Source organism: Styela clava, chromosome 14, assembly GCF_964204865.1.
Source record: "Styela clava chromosome 14, kaStyClav1.hap1.2, whole genome shotgun sequence".
Taxonomy (NCBI): domain Eukaryota; kingdom Metazoa; phylum Chordata; class Ascidiacea; order Stolidobranchia; family Styelidae; genus Styela; species Styela clava.
The window spans coordinates 18110768-18121773 of NC_135263.1; the positions used below are offsets into that span (position 1 = coordinate 18110768).

The 11006-nt window shown below is 33.5% G+C and overlaps 2 protein-coding genes across 2 annotated transcripts; both read left to right on the plus strand.

The window, feature by feature from the left end:
- The first annotated feature begins 305 nt into the window (after positions 1-305).
- LOC120341060 (uncharacterized) lies at positions 306-5312 on the plus strand. The gene is made up of 3 exons (XM_039409490.2): positions 306-3688; positions 4013-4156; positions 4519-5312. The coding sequence occupies exons 1-3, from the start codon at positions 3616-3618 to the stop codon at positions 5184-5186; spliced, it is 885 nt and encodes a 294-aa protein (XP_039265424.2). The 5' UTR covers positions 306-3615; the 3' UTR covers positions 5187-5312.
- Positions 5313-8302: 2990 nt separating this feature from the next.
- Positions 8303-10799, plus strand: LOC120341056 (uncharacterized). Its single transcript, XM_039409486.2, has 5 exons — positions 8303-8485; positions 8940-8969; positions 9074-9226; positions 9466-9550; positions 10204-10799. The coding sequence occupies exons 1-5, from the start codon at positions 8398-8400 to the stop codon at positions 10703-10705; spliced, it is 858 nt and encodes a 285-aa protein (XP_039265420.2). The 5' UTR covers positions 8303-8397; the 3' UTR covers positions 10706-10799.
- The last annotated feature ends 207 nt before the right edge of the window (positions 10800-11006 follow it).

Below are 11006 nucleotides of genomic sequence, written 5' to 3' on the forward strand. Positions count from 1 at the left end.
CTGACAAACAAATACTTAAAAAGTGTTATATTTGCATCATGGTGTTTTTTTTGTTTAATTTTTTTCAGTGGCTATGATATTGTTCAAATTGAATGAGCATAATAAGCCCCAATGTCGAGTGAATTTTGACAATTTTTCAGTGGGTCGTTTTGTAAAATTCCAAACATCAATACAAGTATTTGAAGAAGTAACTTTACTAAGCGGACGAATATATTAATTTGAATATGTAGTAATACAACTGATTGAAATTTATTTTATTGTTAATGGATACGAAGTGCCGACATTCCAGTAGTTGTTTTTTTAACGCAAAATTAACATGAACACGATAGAAAAATACAAACAGATAATGACAATGAATCCCAGAGCCAATAGCAAAAATATTGTTCACTTTTCATTTTACTGTAGCGAAGATCAAATCCGCCAATGATCGCACAATCATTTTCGTCGAACGTCGTTGAGTTCGTCGAACAGAACGCGCATACGCGAGAAATAAAAAAAAATAAACATCGATCTGGAACAGATTGCGAGACTTGATACATATGTAACAAGCAGAATCGACATTTTGATATGGAAAAAGCCAGAAAAAATCACAATGGCCAGAAAATATCACAATAAAATCACGAAATATACCTAATTCTCTTTAAAATACCAAACATTTTGAAAGTATACTTACAAACTCATTTATAGCGCAGGCCTGGTCAGTGGTCACCGGCCTGGCAGCCTTTTCATTCACCATAGATAACAGTTTGAGTTTTGCGAAATTAGACGATTGTGAAGGATGAATAATGGTTCCAAGCAATGATAAGAGAAGTTTATTTCTCCGGTTAGTGCGAAACCTCTTAAAATGTAATTCCCTTGCTTTTAATATCGACTGGTATCATTGTCATTGCTCAGGGTAATTACTTAGTCTTATGTCCGTTCTTGTTGCGCTTATTTCATATTTTCCACTTCTGATAAAAAGATTCACACAAATAGGTAGTTCCTATCGCTGCTGCAACATGCTATGCCATTTGCCATAGAATGAAAAACTTTTTTCAACAGTGTGATTTTTGGGGAATATCTTTAATATGCAAATAAGAATACCTCAAATCATTAGTGGCTTGTAATCTTGCTTACTTTGGAAAAGTTGCGGGGCTCACTATAAACAGTTCGTTAGAGGTCGGCGGCCAAAACCTCTCGTGGATCGCACAAAATCCCGCGGTTGGCCGCATGCGCCTTATGGGTCGCGGGTTGAACACCGCTGATATATTATACTAAAGTATTGTGTTATTACATTACCTCAGTATAACATTCTTTGTAGTATTTCTATGCTGTTTTCAGCATTCACCACACGTTTTATTCGATTAAAATTAAAGGGATTAAAATTACAATGCTTAAAAGACAAGAATGTTAGGTTGAATATGTACAATTCAGTAAAATTTCAACATGAGTACATATATGAATTCTCAGCGTTATTATTCATGAAATTTAATTTAATTTATTACTATTACCACGAAACGTGACCAAGCACCGTATTGAATACTTCGGAATAATAGTGTATAATTGATGTTTTTTCTTGGGTAAAAAGTTTAATTGCGTTGATGTTTTTTTTTTCACACTGTAATTTTTGTAAAATAATTGCATGTATTGGTTAGAAAATTTTTCTCGAAACCAAAACTTAGTTTCATTACTGTGTCGCATTTTCTGCAAACATTGTTTAAATTAGTAGACCCAGATGTGATTAGGTAATGCATACCTTCAGACTTGGCTAAGTGATGCTCAAATATTGAAAAAATAACTCATGGTTGGCCTTGTTTACCCTAATCTATATTTGCGTAAAATTGCTGTCCAGGATGTTGATAAAAAATTTTATGCCTTGGTCGCCAGGAGCAAGGATTTGAAAGCATAAAAATAAGCATATCTGACAGTATACTGATCACGTGAATCAAGAATGCAATTATTCCTGATCAACCAATGCTATTTTAGATAGAAATTATTGATCTGAATCAAATTGAAAGGATAATATTCATTCTGCAAGTTATTTGATCAAGTCAATACGGTATCTCGGTATATTTGGCAGAAACATACAGTATACATATATATTATGTGTCATTTTATTTTTCAAATTTTAAGTGCAAACCTTTGATGCAAAGCACAGGTGCAAAATAAAAAGATTTCTCTGCAATTACATCGGCATTAATAATACGATGGTCAAACTGAGTTGTTATTTGTTGTAATTTGATGCGTGCGTCAGAACAAGAATTTTCGTGCTTACGAAACCTGTTTAGATAATCTTTCTTGCGGATATTTAATAAACATAACACAGGATAAACCTGCTTTCTATAATTTTCAATGAATTCTGAAGTTTACATAACTCACAACATGAAGTGTTTTTGAGTCGTGGTTTCTAATTAGAGATTTAATCATTCTGTTTTGCCTGTAGGTCACAAAACATCGTGATGGGTTGCCTCAGTCAGTAGTTTATTTTTCACCAAAATGACAATGCGCTTACTGTGAACAAAAATTAGAAAACAAAAGTTAAAAACTACATTTCACGGCGAAGAGTCACGCGAAAAAACAAAGTTGGCTTCATTTTGGATTCTTTGATTATGATCTTTTTTCATTAATTGAGCAATATTCGCCCACTTTTGCACGGAATATGGTGTCGGCAATAATTGATCGGAGACAACCATCTTATTCCACTAATTTATTAATTAACCAGCCAAATAAATATTATTGCCATCTCAAGCATTAATAAACAAAAATAATGAATATCAGACCTGCCCGGAATTTTCAATGGAGTACTGTTATAAGGCACGATACAAAAAATAAGAAATGTCGAGAAATAGATTACATTCACTCATTAGCCTCAATGCCATCGCCATAACCTTAATTTCTTTGACTTTGTCAGAATTTGTTTTGTATGAGACTGATTCCGCTCCTATCTTAGTTTGGTGGATTGATGGTATCAAGCCCACAAATACTAATTAATTGATTCATCACTATTCACTAGCCTTTCGGAAGGGCCGATGGGGCCAAACAACAGGGTTTGCGTGCAAATGAATTTGTGTTAATAACCAAAAAATGAAAATTGAAATGAAACCATTAGCACTATTTTAATTGAGAAATATCAAGATAGGTTCATATCATGTCCGTTAGGAGCGGATACAATTCAATGACGTGAGTCAGTGATATTTTGATGACTTTCTCAGACACTATTAGGTTCATTATGCTGATATTGAGCAGAATGTAATTTCATATAATTATATATGTTTCGATGCTCATGTTTTTAGAAAGATTTATTTCAAAGAAATAATTTACGTAACAAAGAAAAACTACCATACGAGCCATTGCAGAGAGGTAGCACTTGGCAATGACGCCAATGGGAAAATGACTGACAATCACCTGGCAAAATCAAAACTGAAATAATAAATGCTAATTTGTTGAAAACGTGTCAAATTATCAAATGTCAATTGCTACCCAACGTACATTCTATCAATTAAGTAATTTACGTGAATTCGCGTAAATGCGATGGAATATATTAAAAAAATGGGTTAGAATTTTTATAAAAGCTAGGGACCAAAAACTGAAAAATAGCACATTTCAATCTTGGCTGATAGTTAACTACAGCAAGGAATGAACATGGGGTATCTGACAATTCTAGGATTGTTGGCAACGGCGGTAGCGCTATCGACTGCGACGTACATTCGTAAGTTTGTTGGTTTAAATCATTTTACTTAAACTTTCTACTGCACGACAAGCCCTATTGCCGTTCTAATTTCAAATATTCGTTCAAAAAACAGTTCAGGCTTGATTCATAAAGTCAAGACAATCAGTTACAAAACTAGATTACTAGCAACTAGATTTTCTACTCGCATTTTTTCTCCTTGCTTTCATACAAACAGTAACATAATGCATACATGCAATAGAGTTGATTTTTTTTCGCCGTGAAGTGTTACCAGGTTAGGCATGTATAAATCTTGGTATGAACTGTTCTTGTTTTTTGTTGATACTATTCCTATTTCATTTTCAGGCCCGGTACATTGTAGATACAAGTACTCAAAAGTTGGATTATGTTACCGTAGTAAAGGAACTTATTATCAGAAGTACTCTTGCAACATCGGTCAATACCCACGGTATCATGGAAGACAATGCCCGCCGACGATAAGATATCAACGTGAGTAGTGGTACTGTTCATAAATTTAGTGTCATGTACCAACCGCGGTTTATATTCTGATACAGAGGTTCGAACTCTACAAGGAGCACAATAAATAAACGCATCCTGACTTATCATCTCTGTACGGAATAACTCAATGACTTAGCAAATTTAGTTGATCAATTTATTTATTGTGCTCAATTCTATCTACAATATCACAAGCCAATTTGATAAATACGAGAAATTAAGTTACCCGCATTTTCAAAGAGTCTGATATGGTTGTGATGATTAAAAGTTTCAAATTACATCATGTATGCTTGTACTGAACTGAATTACAGATTTCATGCAAAAATTAACAATTGATTAACACTGTTTTCAAACAGGTTGCAAATATAGCAAAAAAGACAAAAGTTACCATGGTGGATATGGTGGTGACAGCGTGTATGACTATCTTCCCGGTAAGATGAAGCATTACATATATGAGCGCAAAGATCCTGATGACTACAGGAAAAAGAGAAGAAAAAATAGAAAAGGAGGATCATCTGGATCATCATCGGATTCAGGTTCCGATCGCAGAAAGGGCGGCAGAAAAGGAAGTGGAAGCGGCAGTGGAAGTGGAAGCGGGAGCGGGAGCGGAAGCGGAAGTGGTAGCGGAAGTGGAAGTGGAAGCGATTCTGGTTCAGGGTCCGACAGTGATCACGGAAAAGGCTATTCTAGATATCCTAAAGGATATGGATCCGGATCGGATAGCGATCGTGGTGGATATGCGAAGAATTACTACAAAGGTCGGGGTGGATCCGGATCGGATAGCGATCGTGGTGGCTATGCGAAGAATTACTACAAAGGTCGGGGTGGATCCGGATCGGATAGCGACCGTGGTGGCTATGCGAAGAATTACTACAAAGGTCGGGGTGGATCCGGATCGGATAGCGATCGTGGTGGCTATGCGAAGAATTATCACAAAGGTTACGGTTCTGGGTCGGATAGCGGTGGAGGACGTTATCGCAAAAATTACCATAAAGGATATGGATCCGGATCGAACAGTGACTGAGAAATTGATCAAGAACTCATCAGCAGACATACCCGAACCATATATTTGCTTCTTAGTTTTTAAATACATTGAGTAATTAGATCTATGATTTTCAGTGAAATTTAATAAAATTCTCATCCTATTCAAGATTGAGCGTTTTTTTTTTATAGGGCGAAAAGTAAGAAGTGTAGGGCGTACGCCAATTTCCTAATTTGTTTTGGGACCTCCTGAAGTATGCGCACCAAGAAGGCGCACAACCTGAACTCAGTTTCTGTACATTGTACAAGGTCAAGGTCCAGGTGGTGCGACATCTTGGTGCGTATACTTCAGGAGTACCTTGTTTTGTGTGTTCGAGACGGCAAGTTTTAGAACTTGGAAAAGAATACAAAAGCCAATGGGTGGCATTGACTATATTATTTGACAACATTTCTGTTTAGGCAGGGCCCTTCGAAATTGAATTAAATGAATAAAATGAAAATATTTAGGCACCAACCTGACTAAAGTTATAAGGAGAATAAGCCTTCAACATATCATAAGCATCAGTTCTTTCTATTAACTTATGCGTCGGAAGAATAATAGTTCAACTATGCCGTGTCGCCGAGTATGGGGCTTCAAATAAATGTATCGGGTAACTAATCGAAGAACACACTTTTTTAAAACATATCCTCATCTATAATCAATCGTAGCTAAACAAAATAGCACATATGGAATCGATATCATTGCTGCCGTAGTCGGAGTTGGGATTACCATTTTATTATATTTGCTAAAATATGGCTTCCGGCACACATATATATATGATCACGAAAGATCAGAAAGTGGGTTAACTAAAAAGAAAACAAAAAATAAGTCAAGAAGAAGAATATAAATAACTATTCAAACTCAAATAATTGGAGTTTATCAGCTGAACACTTAAAATGAAACTGAAACGAATAAAATTTTGCTTGTCCAAACTAAGTTGTTTAATAGTTTACAAAAACATAGAAAAAAATATTTAATATTTTCAAATACAAGATTTAAGGTGTTTTTATGTACAATAAATTTTCGTCTTTACAAGGAATACAAAATATTTTTTTAACCGTACATATTTTATTTCAAAAACTTTACACTTTATAATGTTTTTATTCAAAATCATTCACAAGAGACAATATACCCATTCATTAGTCGTCTATTAAAAGCGCGCTAACTTTTACCAATTCGAGTTAGTTGCACTTTGTCTATGAGTATCGTTTACGTGCAATGTCAATTATCCCTTGCCAATCATAAGTTTGTTTAATAGTTGTGTACTAGGTTTCGGCGTTATGCAACCATGTAATAATAATTATTTTGAACCTATGACTTTGAACTTCTCTTGACAACACCTGGAAGATACACAAATTAACTGTCACCTAAATAGGAATCTACTCATTGCATTCATTTAAATGAAATCATAGATTATTATTGTAAGATTTATTAAGAAAAATGATTGATTAAAAACAGTAATATTTACCAAATATATTTCAAAATTTTATGTTTATGTACCTATTTTCACGAATTTCGATATAAAGGTTATCGATTGAACAATCTGACACACCTATTTTCGAACATCATCACATTATATACAAACAGATATTATATACACATCGTTTATATAACACCGAACCGGATGCTGTGTTTATTTTTGACTTTAAATTACCAAAATATTAAAATTCTCAATGACTGGTTAACCGTTACTTATACGTAACACAGTGCTTACAATTTGATGTATAATTTTTATATCTTGATAGACTTATTAGGTTCAATTTGTTTCGTTGTTTTATATTAACATTACGAAACAATGTCTTATCGCATTATGTCTCATCGAGTACAATTCCAAACTTTTTAACAACGGTTCGATATTTTTTCAACTATATACGACAGATAAGTGTAATTTGTTCAAAATTCAAATAACAGCAACACAATCACCTCACACAAAAATTTGAATTGAAAAACGAATCTCACAGAGCCGAAAATATCTTTGATATAAAAGGGACATCCTCTCAGCGATAAGCTTTGATCAATGAAAATTTCAAAGCAATTGGTCCAGTATTTGAAGAGAAAAGCGCTTTATCACAATAACAACATAATAACAAAACGACCCATAGGTCACCTTCGTTTCTAATAATAAAACGGTTCATAGATACATTTTGTGTCCAAAATAAGAATAACGAGCAATTGCAGATCGGGCAATACACTAAAGATTTGTATATATTAGGTTAACTATAATTATATGAGCTCGTCCAAATTTTGCAGTCAACACTTTTGTGCAGTTCATGATTATATTTACCAAATAAGTCTTCTTGATAGAATCTTGAAACTCTGAGATAATTATTTTGATAGTTCGTGCAAGCGTCTTAATTGCGTTTAATTCTTGTATAATATAAACAAATGGATATATAGCACAGTGAAGGTAAACATCACAGTAAAAAAACGCAACGATACCGCAAAATTCCAGCTAATACGAATTTAATTTGTTTACTACTCTAGACAAAGTAGAAGTCATTTAAATATTGAAAGTAATTGGAAAGAATGTCATAGAAAGCGTACAAACATATTATAATACAATGTTCCCAATAATTGAAAAAACAGTAAAATCTTGGTCGTTATTAGATTTAGCAATTTTAAAGTTTTTATTTTAATTATTGGGTACATTGTGATATTACATGTGTGCTTGCTCTATATAACATCCCTTCTATTTACTTCAATATTCAAGTGAATTTGATTATTCATATTTACTGTGCCTAGAGTAGTAAACGAATTAAATTCGTTTTAGCTGTTCCTATGCTTATTTTGCGGTATATTACTGTGATCGTCGTAGCTCCACTTTATATCTGATAATTTGAAGGACCAAGGACCGTACAAAATATGAGATAGCTCACCGCAAACAATATCTGGGAATTAAATAATGATCGTTTAGGTACTACTTGATGTTACTTGTATTACAGCAGGTCCTTATACAAAACCACAGATTTTTTTCTATCAAAATGAAAAGAAGAGTAGTCAATTGCGCCAGTCGCTGCCGCCTCTCACTTGTTACATAAAGAATAGAATGGGCCATAAAAATGTATCGAAAAAAGAAAGATCTGTCTTGTTTGTTCTTGTATGACGGGGAGACATTTTTAACAAAAAAAGATTGTATGCAAAGAAATTGATACCAAGGTTAATGATATAAGCTGAATTTTCAAGCAAAAAAACAGTTTTATGCAGAATTGCTCTAATGCAGATCTGCACAATGAAGAAGCATTATCTGTTACTTGTGCTGTGTTTGGTTTCATTAGGCTTTGCGGTAACTGCAGAGACAATAGGTAATGTATCAACTTTTTTTTTTGCTAAATCAGTACAAAATAGTTACTAATTTATTATTAAAAATAAAGTTAGGTCCAATAAAAAAAAAGGATTATACAAATATGAATACTGCTGCATTTGTATTTTCAAAAAATACCCTTATTGCAAGTTCAATACGTACGTGAATTTATCACGAATAAAGAGAGCATTTTGTTGCAATTTGCTAAGTTAAGTTTAATATTATGCGGAAGTATCAACTATAACAAATCTTACATGGTAAAGAAAGATACTGAATCATTTCAAAAGTTGTTTTTTTTAAATATGCTTTTAATGCACAATAGTGAAATTGAAATAAAATGTTGAACTAGGTAAAATGTTTTATGAACGTTTGATTTATGTATAAACGTTTGCAAACTTTTGAAATAAAGCAGTAATAAAGAGGTAATTGAATAGCAATTTTTTTTTTCTGTTTAGAGGATGATGTGATGGATGAGGAACTTGAAGGTAATAATTACTGTACTACAATTTCATCAGCATGCTATCCTCGAGAATATTTTTGAAGATTCCAATTCTAATTTTAATATAAATATAGCATATTTTTTGTATAGATTCAGAAGAGCCCATTGATTGTGTTTATTCTGAATGGCAGCCGGTTGGAAATTGTGAAGTTTTCGGTACCGTGAAATTCCGAAAATATGTACGTACGGTCGTCTTTTCACCAACAGGAGGCAAATGCCACGGAAAACTGACATCTTTCAGAAGTATGATATTTTTCTTATGTCACATAAAATGTTGTTAGTCGATTTTGATTGATTTCAAAACTTCAGATAATATAAACAGACAAATTAACAAGGAGCAACAAAAAACATCCCCACTGTTACTAAACAGTACAAATGGTAGTTAACATAGTATTGGAATTTTTTTTTTATTATATAAGATTTCAGACTTCACCTTGTTTTCGCGTTTTACTATTTTTTAACAGCTTCATTTATTGTTACAGTTTGCAAATATCAGAAAGAAGGTGACGACGACAATAACAACAAAGAAGATAGAAAAGACGAACATGAACATCGTAAATCAAACTGGTGAGAAGTTCACCTAATATTGATTCAATAATTGGCAATGATTTCAAATGCATAACACAATTATAAACCAAACGCACAGTTGGAGAAATATTTTCGATGAAGTTAGATGATATACCTAGATCAGATTAGATTTTTTTCTAAACGATCTTTGATCTATTTAGCGTAAAATTTGATTTTAAATTAATCAATACTTTTATTCCCTACTAAACCAATGCTATTTAAATAGTATATTCATCCATTTTATTTTGGAGTAGTTTCAAATTGTTTTCAAATTTATGCGTCCTCCTCGAAATGCGATCTAGAATTGTATTCTTCAAGACAGTCACACACTTTCATCATGATGAAGTCTTACTTACTGTATATTGGAATATTATTAAAAAGAAATTATTTATTTAATTTTGTATAGATCAGCTATTTAGAGCTCTGAGTATAGCCACGTTTTTAAACTTAACCCCGATCTGATATGAATATTTATTTCTATCTTTATATGTTGGTTCCAAATGAATTCCAAATGCCCAGGCCCAAGAGAACACTAACACCAGTCCAATTTTTAACTCTGATATGTGTGATAAAACAATGGCCGATGTCAATGGTCCAATTCTTATTTCAAAAGGCACAATCTAGAATGAAGTAATATATTTTGAACAAAACAGGTACGACATTCCTGTGAGGACCTTGGAACAAATGGAGAGTCCAGTTAAATGGGTTCACACGGCGCACAAAAGGTACAAACGCTGGGAAAATATGGGATCTGGAACATCCGGAAGCAGCAGCGGAAAATCAAGTAGTGGAAAGTCTAGCAAGTCAAGCAAATCAAGCAAATCAAGTAAATCAAGTAAATCGAGCAAATCGAGTAAGTCGAGCAAATCGAGCAAATCAAGCAAGTCCAGTAAATCTAGCAGCAATTCAAGCTCATCCAGTAATTCTAGCTCAGATTCCGGAAGCAGTTCTGATGGTGGAAGCTACTTACGCTGCATACCAAAAATTGGAGGCAAGGTATTTTGTTACCGCGTGAAAGGAGGACACAAACATGGAGGACACAGGAGAATTAAAGGTGGATACCGTGCAAAAAGCTACCATAGTAGTTCCGACTCAGGACATGGAGGAAAAAGGGGAGGATACCAGGAAAAAGGCTATCATCATGGTTCCGACTGAATGTTTGAAAATCAACTAAAAACATAACTAATAGAAGCGCTAATTGAATTGTTGAAAATCAAATGTAATATGCTTAGAATCATATACCAGAACAATAAACTAGTTTTTTTTTTGGTTAATTGCATTTTCAAAATAAAATTTGGATTATACGAAAATAAACTGCAATTGTATTAGTGGATGGAGATGGAAAATAGCCTAATAAAATTTTCGAGATTGCTACGGTATGTCTTTATTCGCTATACAAAACCCTATAAAATAGGCATATAAGGTCAGAAATATGATCGGTAATGTATTCTTATTC